The sequence below is a fragment of the Papio anubis genome, chromosome 4, assembly GCF_008728515.1.
Source record: "Papio anubis isolate 15944 chromosome 4, Panubis1.0, whole genome shotgun sequence".
Taxonomy (NCBI): domain Eukaryota; kingdom Metazoa; phylum Chordata; class Mammalia; order Primates; family Cercopithecidae; genus Papio; species Papio anubis.
In genome coordinates this window covers 144,795,106-144,819,569 of record NC_044979.1, presented here as the reverse complement: position 1 = coordinate 144,819,569, position 24,464 = coordinate 144,795,106, and the positions used below count along the sequence as shown (strand labels likewise).

General features: G+C 52.4%; 1 protein-coding gene across 7 annotated transcripts in view; it reads left to right on the top strand.

Moving 5' to 3' along the window:
• The window catches only part of SDK1 (sidekick cell adhesion molecule 1), a 653,438-nt gene that overhangs the window by 557,807 nt on the left and 71,167 nt on the right, over positions 1-24,464 (top strand). For 6 of the 7 annotated variants that reach the window (XM_031665629.1, XM_031665627.1, XM_031665631.1 and 3 more), the window contains 3 exons: positions 2,098-2,233; positions 3,655-3,714; positions 6,361-6,462. In XM_031665629.1, the coding sequence (XP_031521489.1) occupies positions 2,098-2,233; positions 3,655-3,714; positions 6,361-6,462 (298 nt within the window). The remainder of the gene's footprint in view (positions 1-2,097; positions 2,234-3,654; positions 3,715-6,360; positions 6,463-24,464) is intronic. The other variant, XM_031665628.1, reaches the window with a different exon arrangement.

Genomic DNA, 24,464 nt, shown 5'->3' with positions numbered 1-24,464 from the left:
ACACCATGGGGACTCAGATGCAGCCCCCCGAAAAACAGCTCTCTCAGCCCCTGGGTTTGCACACTGGGGTCGAACACCCCTAGGCCAGGAGTGGAGCTGTGTCCAGGCTGGAGTGGTGTCTAAGGGTGTGGGTTTGCAGGGCCCCTCGGATGTGGATTGCAAAGACCCAGCAAGTCCACTCAGGTGTTCCCGTTATGCTTTTCTGTGCCTTACGGGGGGATTATATCCCTTCGTGCTTTTCCTGAATTGGGAGTATTGTAGGGGAGTCAGAAAGTCCACGGAGAGGGACGGCTGCTGGCAGCCCTGCATGGCAGTGACCTGGGGGCTGCTTGAGCTAACATGGTCGCAGACCTCATTTTGGAAAACCTCCTGAGTCCACTGGGTACACATGGTGCCCCTCTGGTGTGTGCTTGTCACATGTTGCATGTGTGAGTGAGTGTCGTTCCTCATTGCTACCGCAGTGCAAGCCCCCCTCGCTATCCAAGCCATTCTATCAGAGAGCCTGGGGTGCAAAGAACACCGCTTCCTCCACGTGTGGGTTTTGCCTCGTGAGTAGCAAGAGTCCAAAGAGAAAGCGATTTCTCTGAACCAACCCCTTTTGGTGCCTAGGTTCAGAGAGTGAGGATCGGAGAGAGTTTGGATGCAAGGATGTGTTATTTACCAGGGCCCGCAAAACAAGTTACTACGCGTTAGGTGGTTGGAAAGAGCAGAACGTTTTCTCTCACAGCTCTGGGAGCCAGAAGTCCAAACTCAAGGTGTCGTCAGGGTCCTTCTCCCTCTGAAGGCTCCAGGGAGGATCCTTCCTGCCTCTTCCAGCTTCCAGTGACCAACAACAACTCTTGGTGTTTTTCACTTACAGACGCATTACTCCAGACTCTGTCCCCATCTTCACTGGTTGTTCCACCTGTGTGTCCTGTGTCCAAACTTCCCTCTTCTCATAATTTCCCTCCACTCATCAAATTAGGACCCTCCCCCTAATCCAGTACGACCCTGTCATCACCAATTGCATGTGCAAAGACCCTATTTCCAAATAAGGTCAGGTTCACAGGCGACAGGGCTTAGATTTGAGCGTGTCTTTTAGGGGGACACAGTTCAACCCACAGCAAAGGGACTCTTGTGTGGCAAGGCTGTGGCTCTGCCCAGGGAGCAGGATGGTGCTGTGGTGTGAGGGCCTCACAGTGAGCACGGCACTAGAAGTTCCGTGCACATCCATCCTTGGACGAGGCTCCATGGCCTCATCTTCAGCCATCTCCTGGTCACAGCTTAGAAGGTTCCTGTTCCTTATCTCCCATCTGAGTATCCCAAGAAGAGAGACCAGATGCTCGGAGGGTCAGCACCCAGATGAGTGCAAAAACAACTCCTGTGTTTAGATTCCAGCAAGACCTGAACCTCCACTTCTTATCTGCCTATGCTCCCTATTCCATGGGAGTCTAATGTGCATCTAATGAGTGCCTGGCCATGGCTTGGTAAGAACTGCAGGGTGAGAGCTGGATGGCAAGGGTGTATTGGTTGCCTGGGGCAGCTGAAACAGATCACCACACCGCAAGGCGATAGGCCAGGCCAGCCATCGTACGAGGAGCCAAGGGGATTCCAGCCTGAGGCCTGAGTCAGGCACAGTGGGGGTGGCCTGGCATGGGGAAGCATCAGTGAGGGGCACGGTAAGGCAGTCACAGCCTGGGTGGCCAGGGGCTGAGAGGGAGGGTGGGGTCAGCTGGTAGGTGCTTCAGAGCAGGCCGCCTCTCGAGATTCCACCCTGCTCTGGGCTCACCGCACAGCACGCAGCCTCCTCGCCATCCGCGTCTGTCCCCAGCCTCCTGCCCCAACCTGGGGGCTCATTTGAGGATTTGAGCTGGACGGGGGACAAAGTGCCCATGTCCCCACACACATGCACGTGAAAACCGGCATTCTGAAAGTGGCTCCACAGCTCGGTGCTGTGCCCTGGGAGCTGCCTGGGTTCCTCTTGACGAATCTGACACCTGTCACTGGAACCCGCGACTTCCTTCTGTGTGGCTAGTTAAACGGGTGGAGGTGAGCCCCGCTGCAGGCCAGCTGGGTTGACTCCCGTCGTGTGACCGAGTCGGTGTGATGTCTTTGCAGCCTCCGAGGGATGAAAGCCTGAACGGCCTTCTTCAGGGATACAGGATCTACTACCGGGAGCTGGAGTATGAAGCTGGGTCAGGCACCGAGGCCAAGACGCTCAAAAGCCCTATAGCTTTACGTGCTGAGCTCACAGGTGAGACTGTCCCCTCTGTCCTGGCGCGGGGAGCGAGGGTCCCAGGGGACCCTCGGCATCTGCTTAGTGCACATCATGGTGGGAAATGCTGCGGAGGAGGCTGAGAGAAGAGGCAGCCCTGCTCTTGGGAACAGGGAGCAGGCAGGTTTACCCACCAGGGGCACGCGGAGTGCAGGTGTGCGGCAGGCCGGTGCAGCTGCGGGAGGCAGAGGGGCCTTGTCTGCCACAGACTGTGTTAAGGGGAGAGCGGTTGCCAGGCCTCCAGGGACTGCATGCTCCCCGCGTCAGTGGGGAAGGGCTTTGGGGCCTGAGATGGAGGCAGGGGGCCAGTGGGAACCTGTTGCAAAACCCAAGTCCAAGGATAGGCCCCACCTGTCTGTACCAGGCACAGCCTCAGCATGGAGCCCATGGTGCTCACCCTCGGGCTGATCTTGGCTCGGCCTGCACTGCGCCATGATCATTGCTCAGACGAGGGCCCAGCTGCCTTCAAGGCAGCTTCTAGAACCCTGGGGAGGGATGGCTGCCCACTCCCACCCCTCCTCTGTTGGACGGAAGTTAGAGGGGGTTCATTTCCTGGCACCCAACAAATGGTGTCACAAAAATATTCTTTGCCCCTTGACATCTTCGTGCCGGGGACAGAGGAGGGAGCAGCTCCAGAACACACCGTGTGGACAGCGCCCTCCCGCTTTCTGCCGTCCCCATGGCATCGGGGCTGCCTGCTTCACTCGCCAAAGCCAGCTGCGGGGCCTTCCACGCACCCGGTTCCCTCCATAAGGCCACGTGTGCAGACGGCGGCAGCTCCTGAGCTCACACAGCTTGACCCCAACACAGCGCCAGGCATGGTGTTGATGAGTGTCGGAAATGGGAAATTGCAGCACTGTGGTCTGCACTGTTGGCACACCCCGAAGGTGGCCCTTGCTGACCACCAGACAATTACCATCTCCCTGGGCTTTATCACAAAATCAAAACACAGCATAGTAGAAGGCCCCGGGATGCGCTGGACTTATGCACCTGGTCGCTCAGCTCTCCCTGTGGTGGTTTGCTCGGCTCCTCCAGCCGGGGCTCCCTGCGTGAGCATGAGTCAGCTGCAGCTGCCCTGGGGTGACTGGGAGAAAAGGTGTCCTGCCACTTGGCACTAAGTTGTGCCAAAAACTAATGTGTTTCACTGAATCAGAGTGGTGAGGGCACCCTGCCTGTCTGGGACTGGGGTGCCTTGTGTTTATGAGGAGGTGTGGCATCCCCCACCGGGAGCAGGTGGAAAGCTTGGGTGGCAGCGGAGTCTTTATTGCCCTGGAAGGTGCAGCGTGGGCAGTGGCTGGCATCCCAGTAAGGCGCCTGTCTCCCTCATTCCTGCCGCACATCTCCTGCAATGGCCGTGTCCCTGCGTGCTAACCGCCTTTCTGCTTTGCTTACCCCAATAGCCCAAAGCAGCTTCAAGACGGTGAACAGCAGCTCCACATCGACCATGTGTGAACTAACACGTAAGTGCGCTCTCAGCGGGAAGCCCACGCCGCGAGGCGCACACACTGTGCCCAGAGCCAGCCGGCCTCTCAGTGCAAGGGAAAACCAGCCTGTATTAATGGTTCCAGTTTCTGGAATCGCCTCTCAAACGCTGTGTCTCCACATACCAAACCACCAGGGAGATAGGAAAGGAAGCTTCTAGAAACAGAGGCTGGGGAAATTTACTAATACCTGGTCTTCAAGTTTGGGACAGAGAGGAAAACCAGATAGAACAAGATCTCTCCAGCTTCTGTATTCCTTTTTTTTTTTTTTATTCTATTTTTTTCATTCTATTTTTTTATTCTATTTTTTTCATTCTATTTTTTTTTTACATTCTATTTCCAATGCCAGTCTTACTCCATCTGTTCATAATTTCAAAACTCTTTCTTTTTTCTTTTCTTTTCTCTCTCTCTCTTTTTATTTTATTTTATTTTATTTTTTTAAAGAGACAGAGTCTCACTCTGTTGCCCAGGCTGGAGTGCAGTGGCGCGATCACGGCTCACTGCAGCCTTGAACTCCTGGCTCAAGTGATCCTCCTGCCTCAGCCCCCCAAGTAGCTGGGACTACAGGCTTGTGCCACCATGCCTGGCTAATTGTTTGTTGTTGTTGTTGTTGTCGTTTAAGAGACAGGGTCTTGCCATGTTGTACAGGCTGGTCTTGAATGCCTGGACTCAAGCGATCCTCTTGTCTCAACCTCCCAAGATGCTAGGGCTATAGGCGTGAGCCACTGCACCCAGCCTCTTTCTTTTTTTATTGTGGTAAAATACATATAACAGAAAATGGACTTTCTTAACCATTTTTAAGTGTACAGTTCAGTGGCATTAAGCACATTCAGGCCATTATGCAGCCGTCACCATCTTTCTCCAGAACTTTCTCATCTTCCCAAACTGAAACTGTCCCTGTTACATACTAACTCCTTATACCCCATCCCCACCAGCACCCACATTCAACTTTCTGTCTGGATGGATTCGACAACTCTGGGGACCTCGTAGAAGGGGAATCATGTAGTATTTGTCTTTTCGTGGCTGGCTTATTTCATGAACTTAACGTCTTCAAGGTCCATGCATGTCAGGGCAGGCGTCAGAATCTTAGTCAAGACTGAATAATATCCTGCCGAATGAAAGACCACATTTTGTTTATCCGCTCAGCCTCCCTTCGCCCTTTAAACAAACCGTGTTGTTTCTCCTTTGATTCCTAGCTAGGGAGGAGTTTCAAAATCCAACTCAGGGGCTAGACATGGAGCCATAATGTGATCGACTTCAACAGGGAACTTGGCCAGTTTGGGAAGTGGACCAGGCAGGAGGGAGGGGCTGGCCCTCCCCGAGCCTGCTGTGTTCCAGCATCCTGCAGGGGTGGGGGTGATATGCAGGGCAGCACAGGTCCAGCATGGCCCAAGCGCACCACCATCCGCACCAGCACAGAGGTGCCAGGCACACACACGGGGCCTCGGAAAAGCCAAGCCACCCACAGAGCAGTGTTAACCAGTGGGAGAACATTCCAGAATGTTTTGGCTTAAAGGTCAACGACTCTCATCCTGTCACTTACTGCAGAGCTGGCGCTTGGCCCCCTGCCCCGGGGAGCTCTCTGTGTGCGGCAGCCCACGCCCATTCTTTCCCAGGACACGGCCACTAAGGTCTCAGAGGCCTTTGGTTACCAGTGTCTTTCCACATTCCATTTTCAATGCCACAGTCTTACTCCATCTGTGCATAATTTCAAGGAGAGATTCTGAACCAAAAGGCAGGCCCAGGTTATGTTCTCTATTCTACATCAGGGGTCTCCAACCACTTTGACACCAGGGGTGGGTTTTGTGGCAGACAATTTTTCCATAGACCAGGTGGTGGGGGATGGTTTTGGGAGGATGCAAGCGCATCCCACTTGTTGTGCACTTTATTTCTATTATTAGTACATTGTAATATAGAATGAAATAATCCTACAACTCACCATCGTGTGGAATCAGTGGGAGCCCTGAGCTTGTTTTCCTGCAACTAGACAGTCCCATCTTGTGGGGAGTGGAGACAGTGACAGATCATCAGGCATTAGATTCTCGTAAGAGTGCAAACCCTATTGGGAACCGCATGTGCGAGGGAGCGAGGTCGTGCAAGGCATAAGGAGCGCGCAACCTAGATCCCTCGCACGCACAGCTCCCACTAGGGTTTGCACTTCTATGAGAATCTAAGCTGACCTGACAGAAGGCAGAGCTCAGGTGCAATGCAAGAGATGGGGAGCAGCTCTCAATACCCATGAAGCTTTGCTCGCTCACCCGCCACTCACCTCCTGCTTTGCAACCTGGTTCTTCACAGGTCATGGTTAGTGGCCTAGGAGTTGGGGACCCCTGTTCTAAATCCTTTACTTTAGAGGAGGGAGCTCCATGCCCATGCTGCCTTTTACCTGAACACAGGACAGGATGGATGCATCTTTTTCTTAAAGGTGGTGGGTGCTTAATTAATATGGAGGAGAGAAGAAGGGTGCCCTGGTCACAGAAGATGCAGGCATTTCACAGATTTCTAACAATCCTCGCTCCTCTCCTTGGAGGGTGCTGCTTGCTTCATTGTGGTTCATAGGGGGAACTTTGGAAGAACAGAAGGTGTCCTGGTGGAAGCTGATCCGTGTTTCCTTCAACCCTGCAGATTTAAAGAAGTATCGGCGCTATGAAGTAATAATGACTGCCTATAACATCATTGGTGAGAGCCCAGCCAGCGCACCCGTGGAGGTCTTTGTCGGCGAGGCTGGTAAGCTCTGTGCACCTCCAATCCCACTGCCAGAGAGGGCCACAGTGGTGGGGACAGCCAAGCATGCTGTGCCCAAGCCCCTCAGGTGTCCAGCAGTGTTCTTCCTCCTTGAACACGTTGCTGCCAGGGCCGAGGTCGCCATGCCACTGGCAGGAAAAGATGGGCTCAGCTGAGAGGTGGAATTTCCTGACAGCTTCAGTGAATGGTCAAGTCTTGCTTTTGCGACCTCAAGGGTTTGTTGGATACCTGGGGCCGTCATATTTACTGTGGCTTTGCTCTACGAGCGTGGCGTTAACTCAGTGGGGATCTAGGTGTGTGGGAAATGGAACCTCGTTATCGGGAGGGGTAAATGTTTGTATCTGCATCGGTCCTTCAGTGGGCTTCGGCAGTGGCCTGATGACCGGAACCAGCCTGGTAACCTGGTAACAGCCCATTCTCTGCCCAGGTGCCCTGAGCCCCCTGGATCCTGGTGTCCTACCAGCAGGTCTGGGAAAGCCACATGGGCCATTGTCTCCACCCCTTTTAGATAAGATGTGACTCGGGTCCGATTCAAGGGACTCTGCCTTCTGTGGGGCTCATAGTGGGAAGCAACGTCTGTTTTTAGATCAGATCCTGTCCCTATCCCTCTCTGGGCCCAGTGTGCCTCAGGTAATGACAGCAACGCCCTCCCTTCGGCCGAGAAGACCACAGAAGCTCACCCTCCTCGCTGGATGGTGACTTGAAAGAGTTCCCTGATTTCACTCAGAGCCTGGTGTTCCTGCTCCGTTCCGCTGGTGCAGATTTAGAAGGGTGTTGCTTCAGGTCCGAAATAATTAGAGTGTTCCTGAGGACAGAGGCTCAGCCCAGCAGGAGCTGCGGACTGCGGGGGCCAGAGGAGGGAAACACATCAGATGACCTTTTGCAATTGGGAAGGGTTATGATTATCAACCAATCAATAGCACCAAGGGTCAAGCCCAGCAGATTTTTTCCGGAATGGCCAAGCAGTATTTGCATACAAATGAGGATGCATGGAGAGAGGCACCAAGAGCATAGGGTATTTCTGCCTCTCTTTGCACGAAAATGTGTTCAAAGGGGTCACTCAGAGCCACCGAGGTACAGCTCGGCATTCCCTCAGGGATGGACCTGGCTGTAGAAGAGCCCCCCCATGGTGGGGCCAAGGGTGCTGTCAGGAAGGGGTGTCAGGGTGCCATCAGTAACGGGTGGGTGTCACTGCAGACAGTGACTACGGCAGATTCTGTGCTCTCCAGTTGTGTTCAGGTGACTGGGCCCCAGTTGGCCCCCATGGCTGGGGGTGGGTCAGCCTGTGGCATGGGGGGAGCACGGGACAGGAGGATCGGGAACCGCAGTGTCTGAACTGCAAGCAGCATGTGTGGGTGTCGGAGCTCTGCCTTAGGGTTCACCTGTGCACCTGGATCCAGGGGGCTCAGGGCACCTGGGCAGGCCCTGAGTGTCAGGGACCGAGGCAGACGTCCAGAGAAAAGAGCTTCAGCAAGCGAGGGGTGCCAGGAAGGGGTTCAGGAAGCCAGGGGTGGCGTGGGAAACTGGGGGGGTCACGCCAGGGCCAGCCAAGCGGCAATGAGACTGGATGCCCAGCGCCCGGCTCCAGGTCTGTGCCCAGCGCCCGGCTCCAGCTCTGTGCCCAGCTCCCAGCTCCAGTTCTAGGGTCTGTGCTGTTTGTGTCTTAGTTCCTTCTCACACTGCTGTAAAGGGACAGGGTAATTTATAAGAAAAGATGTTTACTTGGCTCACAATTCTGCAGGTTGCACAGGAAGCATGGTGGTCTCTGCTTCCGGGGCGGCCTCAGGAAGCCTCCAATCATGGTAGAAGGCGAAGGGGGAGCAGGCATCTCACACGGCACAAAGAGGAGCAAGCGAGAGCGAGGGGGAGGTGCCACATGTTTAATGACCAGATCTCATGAGAACTAAGCCATTCATGAGAAACCCACCTCCATGTCCCCATCCCCTCCCGCCAGGCCCCACCTCCACACTGGGGATTATAGCTCGACATGAGATTTGGGCAGGGACACATCCAGACCATATGGGTCTGTCATTGTGGTAAGATGCGTGTAACATGTAAACCATCCTCTGTGTGCAATTCAGCGGCATTCAGAATGTTGAGCAGCCATCACCAACATCTACTGCTGGGACTTTCTCTTCCCAAACAGAAATCCCATACCTATTAAGCAGGCCCCCTATTCCCTCTGTTCCCATCCTGGGCAGCCTCTCACTTACTCTCTGTCACTGCAAATTCACCTGTTCTCAGTACTTCGTACAAATGGAGCCGTGCGATGCTTGTCTTTCTGTGTCTGGATCCTTGCCCTCGGCGTGAGGTTTTTGAGGTTCACCCGAGTTGTAGCAGATGTCGGAATTTCCTTCCTTTTCATGGCTCAGTAATATTCCATTGCATGCATTTACCATATTTGGTGTGTCTGCTCCTCCAGGGATGGTCACTCAGGGGCCTTCCCCCTTTTAGACTTGTGAGTGTGCTGCTGTGAGTCGGGGAGCAAAGGGCTTTTTAGCAGTGCGGAGCTGAGACAGCCCAGGTGTGGGGAGGCAGCTGCAGAGGCTGCAGGTGGGCCCGGCCTCTGAGGTTAGCATCACGGTGCGATGTGGCTTCTCCCTTCCCCACTGGGCCCCCATCTCCCTTCCCTCCCCTCCCCACATGTATGTCCCTGCTCCAGCCCTCCCTTCCAGAGGCCTGCCCTTCTGCGCCCCCTCCTCTTCAACATACGCATGCCCTCCACATGACTCACCTCTGCCCAGAGGCCTGGGCTCTGCCACCTGCACCCTTTGCAGTCCCACAGAAGGGAAAGGAAAGCCTACTTGCTGTGCCCACGCCACCAAGGCCTTTTCCACGCACACACACAAGCTCCACGTGGCCACGCTGCACTGCCCACAGAGCTCGAAGGCAGGTGCTGAGAGTCAGCAGAGCCGGTTCCCACAGCGTCATACCCGCCCGGAGTGCCCTGTGCAGCCCCTGCAGTTTAACTTGGTTGAGGCCTGAAGCACTCTTTTTGCATTTTTTTTTTCTTTTTTTGAGATGGTGTCTTGCTCTGTCACCCAGGCTGGAGTGCAGTGGCATGATCTCAGCTCACTGCAACCTCCACCTCCACTTGAGAGAATTGCTCTCAAGTAATTCTCCTGCCTCAGCCTCCTGAGTAGCTGGGATTACAGGCATCCACCACCACGTCCGGCTAATTTTTTGTGTTTTTAGTAGAGGCGGGGTTTCACCGTGTTAGCCAGGATGGTCTCGATCTCCTGACCTCACAATCTGCTCATCTCAGCCTCCCAAAGTGCCGTTTAGGCTTTTATCCCTGGAGGAGCAGCTGCTGCTGCCCCCAGGAAGCCCTCTCTGTCCCCTCCCTCTAGGTGGGGCTGAGATTTCTCCTCTGTGCTGTATCCTGGGTGCTTCGTGCACAGCTCTGCCTTCCCCCCAGCAGCGGGACTGTCTTCTCTCTAATGCTGCTCCTCCCCCTTAGACCACAGCTGCTTCATCCCCAACAGCTCCTCACCCCAGGGTTATTGCCACAGGTGCTCAGAATATCTTTGTCATTCGGGCAAATCCCAAACTTCCACAGGGCAGGAGAGCAGCCGGGGAAACCCTGCACCCAGGGACGTGTCCTGGAAACAAGGCCTCCCAGATGCACTGAGATGAAGGCAGGTGGAATCAGTGTCTCATCGCAGGGCTGCAGGGAAGGCTAATCAGAAGCTCCTCATCCTGAGGAAGGGGAGGGAGAAGGAACGGGTGGCTCTGTCCCCATAACAGCAGATAACACTGTCACCATCTGCCACACAGGCACTCATGTCCTGGGCTGGTCTTTCCATGGGGCTCCTTCCTGAGGCTCCTGGCAGTAGGGAGGGAGAGGCAGAGCTGGTGAGGGTGCACAGGCTGGCAGAAGCTGTGCATCCACTTTAGGGCCCTGGCAGGCGGGGAGCAGCGCCAGGAGCCGGGGTTCACACAAGGGAATGTAACCGCCCAGCAGGCTCCTCCTGCCTGCCGCACAGACAAAACCAGTTCACTAAGCCCATGGTATTACAGTAAAGACAGAGTTTAATTAGAGCCCAGCCACGTGGGGGAACCAGAATTCTCACTGGAGTCAGTCTCCCTGAGGGCGCAGAGGTTAGACTTTTCCAGGACAGTTTGGTGGGCGTTCGGGCTGGGGAGCAGGTGCTGCTGATTGGCTGGGGATGCCGTCACAGGGCGTGAAAAATGGTCCTCACCTGCTGAGTCCACCTCTGAGTGGGGCCACAGGACCGCCTGAGCTGTGAGTCATGAATCCAGGTAGGGTCAGTCCGTTTTCAGAATGCAAAAGTCTGAAAAGCATCTCCAAAGATCAATCTTAGTTTCCATAATAGTGATGTTATCTTTAGAAGCAACTGGGGAAGTCACTAATCTTGTGACCTCTGGTCACATGACTCCTGAGCAGTGAGGGATTATAGCTTATGGGCTGGGTGCGGTGGCTCACGCCTGTCATCCCAGCACTTTGGGAGGCTGAGGCGGGTGAATCACCAGGTCAGGAGTTCAAGACCAGCCTGGATAACATGGTGAAACCCCATCTCTACTAAAAATACAAAAAATTAGCTGGGCATGGTGGCACCTGCCTATAATCCCAGCTACTCAGGAGGCTGAGGCAGGAGAATCGCTTGAACTGGGACCCAGGAGGCAGAGGTTGCAGTGAGCCAAAATCGCACCACTGCACTCCAGCCTGGGTGACAGAGTGACTCCATCTCAAAAAAAAAAAAAAAAAAAAAGGAGGCTTACATTTTAGCTGAGTTCAGGCTTCTCCCATACTCCTAATCTCTCAGCCTTCTATTAGTTTTACACAGCCAGTTTCCACCCCTAAATGAGGAGGGGGATTGGCTTTAGGGAAGGATCATTATCAGCCTTGCTGTAAGTTAAACTAAAAATTAAATTCCTAGACACGGCCCCTGCATCCAGGTCTCTGCTCCGCCCCACCCATCAGATGGGGCTTGGCTCTTGCACACCCAGAACAACTCACGCGTCTCCCGCGCCAGGCCTGGCAGTGCCACCCCTGCAGGTGAGCACCTCAGCTGTTGTTCGGCCTCAGCACACTCCTCCAGGCTCTGTGTTTACACTGCAGAGAGTTTCCTGGAAGGAGAAAGCCGGTTCGTCATTCCCTTTCTAGCCTCTGCTTCTCACAGCCCAAGTACCTGCCTTGTAATAACCCTAATCTGCTGAGGAGAGACACTGCGAACGTATTGACTTAGAGCAAGTAGGCCTTCAGAAAAGGAAATTAAATTGGGCCAGCTTCCGTCGCCTCGGCTGGAAGCTTCAGAGCATCACAAACTCGTGGGCCCGAAATGCTCAAAGGCTTTTATGAAAACTAAGACTTTGCTATGGGCCTATAGGTAAACGTGCACGTCCAAGCGTCGGCTCTACCATTTACTGCCTGCGTGACCACGGGCAAGTCGCTTAACCCCTCTGAGTCCGGCCTTGAGACCTCGTGCTGCTGTGGGGAGACCTGTGAGTGAGGAGACTCAGGTTCTGGCTTCATTGCTGCCATTATCACACCAGTCCTGCTCACAAGATGAGTGTCCAGAATGTGCCTGGCCTGGGGTCAGCCCCAGTCAGTATTTGGTGAATGACGGGGACCCTGGGTGAGTGACTCGGTTTCTCTGGCCTCATCTGTAAAATGATGAAATGTTCAGAATAGATGATCTCTGGGTCCCCTCAAGTTCAAATATGTGATACTTAAATCTGTTTAACCTCAGAGAGAAAGGGTCATTTTTAGATTTTTAGCTGAGATTGATGTACAAGCCCAGGCATTACAAATTGGTAAAAATAATACATAGGTAAGGAGTGCAGTATGCAGGAGGTAGGACCCAACACCAGCAAGCTTAAGCTGGAAGAATCATTATTAACTCCTGCACTGGAAGAGTTGCGGAGCCTGGGACAGCTTCAGGCATGGCTGGATCCAGCGCCCCAGCAAGCTGCTCCATGTGGCCTCTTGGATCCACTTTCCTCCTAGTTGGCTCCTTCCTTGGTCAGGCTCTTCATCAAGGTTGCCATACAGCCCTAGGCACAGAGAATTCCCTTTTCTGCAGTGGAAGTCCACTGGCTGTCTTCAGCCTGCCCTTAGTTGCATATCTGTCCCCCAACTATTTGCTACAGCCAACGTCCTGAGGTTTCCAAAGCCAGGGAGGCGTCATCTCTGCCTGGACCACATGGGCCAACTGTGAGGCAAGAGGGTCCCTAGAGGAGATCCAGTGCCACCGTCAGAAGAAGGGGACCCGGGCATTCACCATGACAGCTGTCCTGCAGTGCTGATGGGCAGAGTTTGACTAGGCGGCCAGAACTTTTCCTGGTGGAGGTATGGGCAGTGTCTGTGGCTTCCTCAGCAGGAGAGCTGTTCAGATGACCCAGCCAGAGTTCCAGGCCCAGCTCCACGTTCCGCAGCATTCCGGGCACTGTGGGGTATAAAGGAACCATGCTCCAGCCTTCCAGACACTCACTATTCATGGACGGACCCTGGTCACAGGATAAGCCTGCACTCCTGCCCAGACCCCAAGCAGGCATCTCAGCCCCTGCCTGTATTTCCAGAGCCCCCAGGCTCCCCCTTCCTTGAGCATGTGCCCCCTCACCCATACCAAGCTGTGTCCGCCTGGGGTGACCGCTCCCCACTCCCGTCCCTGGCAGGACACACAGTCCTCCCTCCCACGCAGCCCTGCATCCACACTAGCCCTTGGAGGGGCAGCTGTCTTCTGTCTCCCGGGCGGAACTAGCTGTTTCTTCCTCTGCTCCAGAACATGCTGCATACGCAGCTCTTTGCATATCCACCTGAGGACGGGTCTTTTTCTCTCTGAGTTCCACGAGGGCAGGGATCCCTCTTATCCCCAGAACCTTAGCATAAGGCCAGAACACAGAAAACATTCTGAAGATGTTAGAGGAAGGGAGGAAGGGAGAGAAACACATTTAGACAGGAAGGGAGGAAGGAGAGGAGCAACAGGCATAGCCCAGGCCACCAGCCCAGAAGCACAAGTGACTGAGTGACTTCTGAGTTCGAAGCGGGGATGGAGCAGCCCCAAAGCCCAGGGAGCTCAGGGAGGGCCTAAAGCAAGGCTTCCTGTCCAGAGGTGCCCGGCCCAGCTCTCCTGTTTGCCCTGCAACCACTGTGCTTTCCCAGGAGCTCTAAAACAATGAAAACTTTCAAACAAAACAAAACAGCAAAGCTGGCCTCACACGCCAAACAAAGCCCATGGTTTTCTGTTCGTTTCTGAATCCACGCTGACCGAAAACTGATCCAGCCCCAGTTGTGTTGTGGGGACAGTAGGGGCAGGCAGGTTCTACCCACTCTGCCGTGGGGGATCCTGGCGCGGACAAGCATGGCCCCCAGCCTAGCTCCCAGGAACTGCAAGAGCGAGGCCCCCTCTCCTAGAGCAGGGCCCTCCGACACCCACACCGGCCGCTGGGACCCCTCGTGCGGCTTTGTCATCCCCAGGGTCGCTCTTTCGCCAGAGTTCATGGCAGCTGCCCAAGGACAGAGCCTCCAAATAAAAAGAGGTGCCATGTCCCCACACAGGCCGTCTCCTTGGAGCCTGTGGCCTCGTGGTTCCGTCGACCCTTAGCTCATCCCTGGAGCCAGCTCACCTTCCCCACCTGCTGAGCCCTGCCACCGACGGTTCGGGTCACTCGGCGGTCCTGGGGGCTTCCGGGGCCTACAGCTGGGAAGCTGGGTTGGGGTGAGTCAGGAGAAAGGATAAATCAATGAGTAAAGCCCCCAACTGCTCCAGCTTCTCAGGGAAAGAACAGAAGCCCCCAGCCCACCTCACCAAGCCCTCAAATGCTGTGAGCATGCCTGCTGTCTGCCCAGTGAGTCTAGGAGGTGCCTCGGAATCTCCTGGGCCCCTGTAGACAGTGCGGGCACAGGCATGGCCCTTCTCTGGGGAGGAAGGTGCCCCTCCCAGCCTCCTCCTCCACAGGCTTTCTCCAGATCTTGCCCTGTGCTTTGGGGTCTAGTAGTAGCCAGACCTGGGATGGCCACCCCTGGCGTCTGTAGCCTCCTTCTGGGGGCTGCAAGTAGTGGGGGCTCCAGCATGTCTACGTAGGAGGGGCTCAAGAGCCTCACTGTGATTCAGAGTGGGACTTGGGACCCATCTTGACTGTGTTTGTGGCCCGGGTTGTGTGCATGTTGGGTGCATTATGTCTGTGTGAGGGGGTGTGAGACAGGACAGGTGGGCTCGCTGCTGCATGAGGCACGGGGGCCAAGGCCAGGGATGAGGCAGGGGGCACCAGATGGAGTGGGCAGGGCTGGGTCCCAGGTGGGGGTAAACCTCCATAGATAACCCATTATTACCATTATTTTCCATCATCCAATACATTTGCACAAGGCTATGAGTCCAGCACCTTGCTATTAGAAATGAAGCTACTCTGAACACTGTTACAAATCTTTTCCAGCGTCTCCAATGCCTGCCTTGGGATAAAACGCTAGAAGCAGAATTTCTGGTCCAATGACATGAACATTTTTCACCTTTGAAATACTTTAACTAATTGACACCCTGCAGCGGTGACCAGATACAGGTCTCAGGGTCCATTCCTCTTCCCTCCTGCTTTTAAATCTTTCCTAGTTTGTTAGGCAAAATGGTATCTCATTATTATTTTCCTAGATGGGCTTTTAAATGACTGGTCTGTAATTAAATGCCTGTGGAGCTCATGGTCATTTTTCCCATGGGGGGTCTGTTACAAGGTAAATGGACCCAAAATGTTCGAAGAGTTTCTTTGAGCAGACAGCAATTTATGAATCAGGCAGCACCAATCCAAAGGTGCTTTGGGGTTCTGCAGAGGGAACACAAGGGGAAGGTTTTCATGGTGTGAACATGGGAGCTGGACAAAGAAAATACTTGATTTAAGACTATGTTGTTGCCTTCTTTGGTCTCAACTGTTAGAAAATCCCTAGTTGTATTGGTTTTCATGCTGCTGATAAAGACATACCCAAGACTGGGTAATTTGTAAAGTAAAAGAGGTTGAATGGACTCACAGTTCCACGTGGCTAGGGAGGCCTCACTATCATGGTGGAAGGCGAAAGGCGCATCTTATATGGTGGCAGGCAAGAGAGAATGAGAGCCAACCCCTTATAAAATCAACTCTCATGAGACTTATTCACTACCATGAGAACAGCATGGGGGAAACCACGCCCATGATTCAGTTCGCTCTCACTGGGGCTCTTCCACAACATGTGGGAATGATGGGAGCTATAATTCAAGGTGAGATTTGGGTAGGGACACAGCCCAACCATATCACGAGTTGTATATCTGCCTTTAGTTGCATCTCTATCTCCAAACTAGTTGCTACAGCCAACGTCCTGAGGTGCCCTCAGTAAGTTGCTGGCAGCTTCTGATTGGTTGGGCTTAAGTTTTATTTTTCTTTAATATGGGCATTTACAAGAAATAGCCCAGGTTCAGTTTTGTTTAGGTTTGCAGAACCAGCAAGGTCAAGGTTGTCTCCATGGCTTAACGGACTTTGCTCAGGGGATTCTCAAGCCTGGTCTCCATTTTATTTTATTTTAATGGGTCCCAGTGTTTCATGTTGGTTTTTTGGAGCTTCTTATGTATTAGGGATATCATGTTTGATCATGTTTATGGCAAATACTTTTCCCTTTCTGTTGTTTGTCTTTAATTTTATTGTGTTTAAATGTGTGTGCTCAAACCTCCAGATCTGAGGCATCTTTCTTTCCTATTTTGAGACCAAGTAAATATTCACCCAGATTTTTAAAAATAATGTTCATGGTTTAATATTTTCCATTAAACTCTTTCGTCCTCCTGGAATTAATTCTGAGCCTGGCGTGAAGTGAGCTTCTAAATAGATCACTTGTTTCCAGAGACGTTTTTTCCCCGGAAACCATCTATTGATTTTTAATTTCTTTGTGATGCATCTTAGTCATGTTTTAAATTCTTACACACAGTCAAGTCTGTCTGAGGACGTTCCTTCGTTCCACAGACATCTTTGCCCTGGTACCTCTAAAGCTTTCATTTGTATCAGTTTATTACACATTTTTTTCATGTTCAGGAGAGCTTGTCTTATTCCTCTTTGTTTTCTAACATTTCTCAGCCATTCTATGAATTTTACAATCATTTTGGCAGGTTCTCAAAAAAAAGCAAATGCTCCTGGGATTTTGATGGAAAGGTGTTAAATAGGAAAGGGATTTGGAAATGCCTGCCGTCCTCCTCCTCTTCGTCTGTCCGTGCTTGCTCCCGGGAGCTGGCCGTCCCTCCAGCACTATGCTGCTGGCCTGGCAGTGCTCCTGGTGCAGGTCCTGCTGTTGCTTGTCAAGCCATTCCTGACAGTTTTATTGCAGCGGTTGCTGTGAGCCTGGATATTGTAATGGCTTGTCCCTGCTCTGCCCACCGCCGATCGCAGCTTGAGACTGAGGCTCACATGGTTACTCAGGCATGTTAAATATTAGTCCAGCAAAAGGAGCAACATAGGTTTTCCCCAAAAAGGGAGCCAGGACTTGCTTTTTTCTACACCCAATGGAGAGTGGCTGCTGAGCTCAGGTCAGAGCCCAGTGTCCAGCACTATGGCCTTTAGCCCCACAAATTTCAGCAAAAAAAGAAGACAGACCAACACCCACGCTCAGCATTTAAAATCACTGGGCGGGGCGGGCATGGTGGCCCGTGCCTGTAATCCTAGCACTTTGAGAGGCCAAGGCGGGCGGATCACTTAAGGTCAGGAGTTTGAGACCAGCCTGGCAAAACCCCATCTCTACTAAAAATACAAACATTAGCTGGAAATCGCTTGAACCCGGGAGGCAGAGGTTGCAGTGAGCCGAGATTGTGCCACTGCACTCCAGCCAGGGCAATTGAGTGAGACTCTCTCTCACAAAATAAATACAATAAAATCACTTGGTGGCTTTAGGTGGTGTTTTTTTGCTTACGGTGTACATGTGGCTATGGAAGACAGACAAGTGTCTTGAAAATATTTGTTTGCTTTTTTTTTTCTAAGAAAGAAAAAATTGTCATACAATATGGGTCCTACCTTTCTTCTAAGTGTGCCAAATTTTTAATTACTGTTGGTTGGAATGAGAGAAAAAAAAAAAATAGCACAGCTTCTAGCTGTTTCAGCTCCCCCTAGTGACAAATGAAGCCAGTCCTAGTGCCTATTAAGTGAAATTAAAAGGATTCAGTGATGCTAGTTTGAAAACATGTGTTTGTAGGGAAGAGTGAATGGCACTTGTTTACAGGGTAATGAACGTCACAACCCCCTACTTCACAGGCTACAATATCTCATCCTCGACGTTCTGAGGGCTTCCTGGGTAATTATTAACATATCACGCGATAATGACATTGTGCAAACCACAGGCCGCCCCTGTCATTTTTGTGGCCAGTCTCTCCAGCTGATGCCGGTGGGCCGGGCTGCTTGCAGGGCCATCTACGTGACCCTGGATGATGGATGAACATCTGCCGAGAGCCTACTGTGCGCTGGGCACAGATGGTCACCATCCCCTGGGTGGGAGCCGTTGCTCTGTTTCACAGACGAGAGTGATGAGCCAGCTTTATCTGAGGTCTGCAGGTGGCTCCCTGGGCTCCGTCCCACCCTCTGGGCTGCAGCTCGTGTTATTTCAGACGTTCCCTTCATGCACAAACGCACTAAGAAGCCCTCGCCAAGGAGTGCAGAGTGGAGAGGTTCTGGGATGCAGGTGCCTCTGCCGTGGGGGTGATTCTCCAGGGCACTGCACCCGACCCACAGCAGGCCGTGCACAGGCATTGCTGAGTGACTGGGAGGTTGGCCCACCCCTTCCCCATGCCAGGGAGGATCTCAGGACTCACCGCTTCCTTCAGGCTCTCTGCAGCATACGCTATCCTGGGACACCCTCTTGCTGAGGCCTGTGGGGGGCCTTGTTGAGATTTCCCTAACTAGAAGTTAAACAACAGAAAAATCCCAGGAGTCAGCACCCCAAAAGCACCATGGGGATGCAATGCCAAGAAGAGTGGGTGAGAAGGACCGTGAAGGGCGGGTGATAGGAGCAGCTGCTCAGGGAGCTCAGGTGCTCCCAGGAGGGAACTGTGGTGCCCGAGGCAGACACAGCCCCCAGAGGGAGGATATGGCCCTGGCCCCAGCCTCATCAATGTTGGGCCAGAGGGCAGGGAGGCGCCGTGCTCATGGGTGTGAGCCTAACCAGGCCTCTCTGGGCGGGGGCTCTCAGGGAAGCCTCTGGTGTGTCCACCCATCCTCTACACTTCTGCTGGGGTGACCCTTGTGAAATGCAAATCCCATCCCCTCACTTTCTGTTTCCACCCTTCAGGAGATCCCCATTGTGTATGGGGGAAAAATTAAATCCACTCCTGAGACTGGCCCCAGGGACCCTGAGGTCCTGCCAGGCCCACCCCCGCCGTGGTCACAGTGGGCGTCCTCCTGGCCCCAGGCCGGTGTTCCCTTTTGTGCTCAGGCTTCACACGCACAGCCCGGCAGATGCCAGTGCCCAGGAGACCTTGGTGGCAGGATGGTGTTATTACTCACCCGATTTCCATCACTGTAGATAAAGGTTGTGGAGCATCGCGCGATGCCCACTGCTGCATTTGGAAAGGCTCCCACACCTCTCACCATCCTGGGTTTTACTCCTTAGCCAGCTTCCCTGGGACCCCTCTGGGTCGCCACACTGGCAGCCAGTGGAGGCCTCTTTCTCCAGCACCCACTTGCTCAGCAACTTGCTGGCACCGACGGAAGCAGAAAGCCCCGAGGTACTGGCCTGCCCTTCAGCTGCTCCCCCGAGGCGAGAGCCCGCCTTTCAGCTGCTCTGCCAGGGAGAGGGAGGATCACCAGCCTGGGCCTTCATGACCTTCTCTGGGGTTGAGCCCACAAGGGTTGTGGTCTCTTGTGAGTGGCAGAGCTAAGGGTGGACAGGGGGCTGCAGGTGGGCTCTGCACCACAGGAAAAGCTGGGTCATCCGCACAGAGAAAGGAAGCATCGTCTCCACAGGTGTGGCCGGGCAGACCGCCCCTCCCAGGGCCCCGCGTCCCGTGCAAAAGTAGGGTTCACACCCACCCCACTGTTGAGAGTGCACCCAGAACAGTAGATTCGAAAGGGCTTTGATGGCAGTTTCTCACCCTACCCCCAGGCATCTCTCAAACCCTCGCCCTGCTCCTCCTCCCCAGCCACGCTCTCCCGAGAGAACTCTCCCCCTTTGCCTGTTTTTCTGTTGTTTAACTTCTAGTTAGGGAAATCTGAAGCATACACAGGAGACAGATGAGTGCAGGCGCATCAGACCCTCACACTTGGCCTTAGTGTGCTTTGTAGATTCTGTGTCACTTACAGATGGAAGGTTTGGGGCAGCCCTGCCGTCAGTGCCATTTTCCCAACGGCGTGTACTCACTTTGCGTCTCTGTGACAGCGTCTTTTTTTGCGGTAAAGTTTTTTTTTTGTGTTTGTTTTTCTGTTGTTGTGAGATGGAGTCTCGCTGTGTCACTCAGGCTGGAGTTCAGTAGTGCGATCTCGGCTCACTGCAAGCTCCGCCTCCCGGGTTCCCACCATTCTCCTGCGTCAGCCTCTCGGGTAGCTGGGACTACAGGCGCCTGCGACCACGCCCGGCTAATTTTTTGTATTTTTAGTAGAGACGGGGTTTCACCGTGTTAGCCAGAATGGTCTCGATCTCCTGACCTCATGATCTGCCTGCCTCGGCCTCCCAAAGTGCTGGGATTACAGGCATGAGCCACTGCACCTGGCCAGTAAACTATTTTTTAATTGAGGTATGTACCGTGTTTTTTCAGACAAAATGCTTTGCACATTGAACAGACTATGGTATAGTATAAGCATAGCTTTTATATACACTGGGAAGCCGAAACATGTACGTGACTCCCTTTTTCAATGATCTGGAACCAAACCCACAATATCTCCAATGCCCGCCCGTGTCTAGAACACTCCTGCGCTCGCCACCCAGCTCAACCACAAGGCACCACAGCCAGTCTGGTTTCATCCAAACATCCTTCTACTCCCCTCCCATGTGATCCTGAAGCAGCTCTCAGATATCATATATAGAGGTTTACAGCATCGTATCATTTTATTCACAAATACTTTTAGTATATATCCCTATAAGAACTCTTTAACATATGTATTAGGGTTCTCTAGAGGGACAGAACCAATAGACTGTATATAAATATAGAATACATTAAAATGTATAATGTATATTATATATAAAATATATAATATATAAAATATATAATATGTACATATGTAAAATGCAAATTTATATATAATATATAAATATATAAAAATATTTTTATATAAATATATATATAAAGGGGAGTTTATTAAATATTAACTTACATGATCACAAGGTCCAACAATAGGCTGGGATGTTGCCACTACTGGGGATGGGGAAGCTGTTTCTTCTGGCAAAAAAGTCTCATTAGAGTTGACAAGCTCAGTGTCCTCAGCTTCATCAGGGTCCTCCCACACATCCCCATTCCAGGTTCCAGAGTCCCATTCTTTTTTTTTTTTTTTTTTTTGAGACGGAGTCTCGCTGTGTCTCCCAGGCTGGAGTGCAGTGGTGCGATCTCAGCTCACTGCAAGCTCCGCCTCCTGGGTTCACGCCATTCTCCCACCTCAGCCTCCCAAGTAGCTGGGACTATAGGGGCCCGCCACCACGCCCGGCTAGTTTTTTGTATTTTTAGTTGAGATGGGGTTTCACCATGTTAGCCAGGATGGTCTTGATCTCCTGACCTCGTGATCCACCCGCCTCGGCCTCCCAAAGTGCTGGGATTACAGGCTTGAGCCACTGCGCCTGGCCCCCATTCTTTTTTAGTCAGTGCCCTCACTTTAACAGGAGACACCTGGCAAAGCTGTGCATGCACCTTAACTTGCAGGTCAGCCACTCACATGTTAAGAGCTTGTGTCTGTTTTTCCACACTTTCAGCTCTTTCTCTACAGGAGTTAAGCCTCTCACTCAAGGCAATCTTAGCAGATTTGAGACTCAGTATCTGCTTGTGAAGCTGGTGGACAGAATCCCTGAGTTCATCATTTTCTTTCATCACTTCGTCCACTGCACTCAGGAGCAACCAACCAGCTTCATTATATTCCTTGGTTCTCCACATATGGTCAAAGGTATTATGTAGAGAGTCACTAAACCCCTTGCCTCTCGCAAGCGGTAAATCACGAGTGTCAAATGCATTTATTTTGCGTAACTCTCCAAACAATTCATGCCAAGGACTATCAGCGTACTCCATACTACTATAAGTAGAGTCCTTAGCATTTTTGGGTCTAATCATATTAAAACAGCCGACTCCAGAAACCCCAAAACCAACAAAACAACTCTATCCTGAATATTCTGTTTCTCTAGAACCACTGCTGGCACCAAAATCTGTATTAGTCAGGGTTCCCTAGAGGGACAAAACTAATAGGATATATATATACATATATATATATATATATATATATATATATATATATATATATATTCCCATATATATATGGGAGTTTATTAAATATTAACTTACATGATTACAAGGTCCCACAGTAGGCTGTCTGCAAGCTTGAGGAGCAAGGATGGCCAGTCCGAGTCTCAAAACTGAACCACCTGGAGTCTGATATTCACAGGCAGGAAGCTTCCAGTACGGGAGAAAGATGTAGGCTGGGAGGCTAGGCCAGTCTCACTCATTTCACGTTTTTTCTGCCTGCTTTATATTAACTGGCAGCTGATGAGCAGGTGCACACCAGATTAAGGGTGGGTCTGCTTTTCCCAGCCCTCTGATTCAAATGTTAATCTCTTTTGGCAACACCCTCACAGACAGGATTAATACTTTGAATCCTTCAAGCCAATCAGTATTAACCGTCACAAGGTATAACTACAAAGTCATTCTTACACCTAGGAAAATTAATAATAATCCCTCAATGTTATCAGTTATCTAGTGAGCATCTGAATTCCCCTGGAATTTTCTGCTCTGACAGCCCACAGTTCTGTCTTTCTAGACTTGGTGAGCCCCAACCCATGCCATTGAAACCATGATGCAGATCTATGAGCTGCTTTAAAAAAAAAATTTGTATTTTTAATTGACATATAATCATATACATTTATGGAGCACAAAGTAATGTTTACCATGTGGAATGATTAAATCAGGCTAATTAGCGTCTGCATCACATCACATACGATCATATTTTTGTGGTGAAAACATTTAAAACCTACTCTTCTAGCAACCCTGAAATGGTGCACCGTGATTTCTTATAGTCACGCGAGGCGCTGCTTGTCACAGAGTCCAGTGGGGGCTTGTGTCCCCGGTCTCGCCCTGGCCTTCGATTTGAGACCGATTCCTTGCCTGGGTTCCAGAGCACTCTGCCCTGGCTGCTCCAGCTCTGCTTCTCTCTGGGGTTCCTTGGGGCTCAGCTTTCCCCCGGTCCCTCCCCCACATCACTCTGCATCCTTAGCTGCCTCTGGAGCCACAGCTCCCACACGAGCCCCCCCTCCTGTCTGGAAGACTCTCGGGGAACCCAGGCCTGTGAGTCCCACTGTCTGCCTGGCATCTCTGCTGGGAGGACCCACAAGTTCTTTGACCCCACAAGTTCTTTGACCCAACTTGTCCAAAACTTGGTTTCTGTGTAGTAGCCCAGGAGCAGGCACTTAGAAGCCAGAATGCCTAGGTCTGGCTCCTGGCTCTGTCCCCATAACCCTGGGCAAATTACTCCACCTGCCTGGGGCTCAGTCTGCTTGCCTGCAGGGCTGCAGAGAGGACTGGATCCACAGAGGGCCCTCGAAGCAGTGCCACAGGAGCTCTGCCTGGGGACGAAGCCATCACTGCTCCTCCCCAGCCTCTCAGCAGCAGCAGCCACGGTGGCAAGAAGCCTGCTCACATGTGCCCTGGGAAGGGTGCCTCCACCCACCCCAAAATCTGTGACAGAAACTCCAGCCTCAGCCCAAGTCTCTCCACCACACCCAGACATTACGTATTGTCAGAGGCTGCTTTTGCCCTAGGAAAGCAGAGTTGAATAGCTACAGTAAAGCCCTTTAGTTCCTCAAAGCTTACCACCCTTACTATCTGCACCTTTACTGAAAGTATCGTTAATTCCCAGCCTAGATAAGCAGCGTGGACCTTCAAGCAAGGCAGATTCAGGTTCGAATCTAGCCCATTATGGGGGGTGTGACTTAACCCCTCAAGGCCTCGGCTTGCTTGGTTCCCTGGTCACTGCGACTGGTGGATTCCAGGCCCTTGCCAACAGGCCTGCCTCTGCCACTCTTCTCCCCGTTGCAGCCCCACCCTCGCTCAGACTGCCCTCTGCAGCCTGTGTCCTTGCAAAAGCTCCTCCAGGCTGGGTCCCCACACCCTGTGCACTCCCTAGCTATAGCCAAAGTCATCTCTCTCATGTACAGCTTTGACAGTCTCACTGTCTGCTTTCAAACCTTCCCAGAGAAACCTCTGATCTCTAAAGCCATTCAGTCCCCCGGACGTGCTGTGCCATCTCTCCCGGGCCTTTGAACACGCGGCCCCCTCCACCTCAGCTGCTGACCCCTCCCTGCCCCTTGCTCTCCATGCCATAACTCTCCTCTCTACTCTTCAAGTCTCTGCCTGGATGCTCCTGGTCGGGGGGCCCTCCTCGGCCCAGGCACTGCCTGGGGGAGCCCTGCTGCTCACCCCACAGTGCTCTGGGCTCATCCCCAGCACAGAGCCCACCCTGAGGGCTGGAATTGCCTGCTGACCTGCCCATGGCCTGCTCTAGACTATGCACCACATGAGGACAAGTGGCTGATGCCATCCCAGGCACACAGATCCTCCCTCATGAACCAGTGCTTCTCATGGTACCTAGTGGAGAAGCGTTCAGAGAAAATTTATCAGATGGATGTTGCCTCTTGGCTAACAAGGGCTGCCTATCTCCTTCCCTTGACTCTTCAGGACAAGGCCAGAGATGCTAAGGCCATAGCTAGGAAAGTCAGGCTCTGGAATGAGACCGTCTAGACTTGAACTCCAGCCTTGCTTCTTGTTGGGGCATGGTATTTAACTTTTATCTTATTAAACAGAAATAATGGGAGTGGCCTCCAATGATCCGCTGTGCGGATCACATGG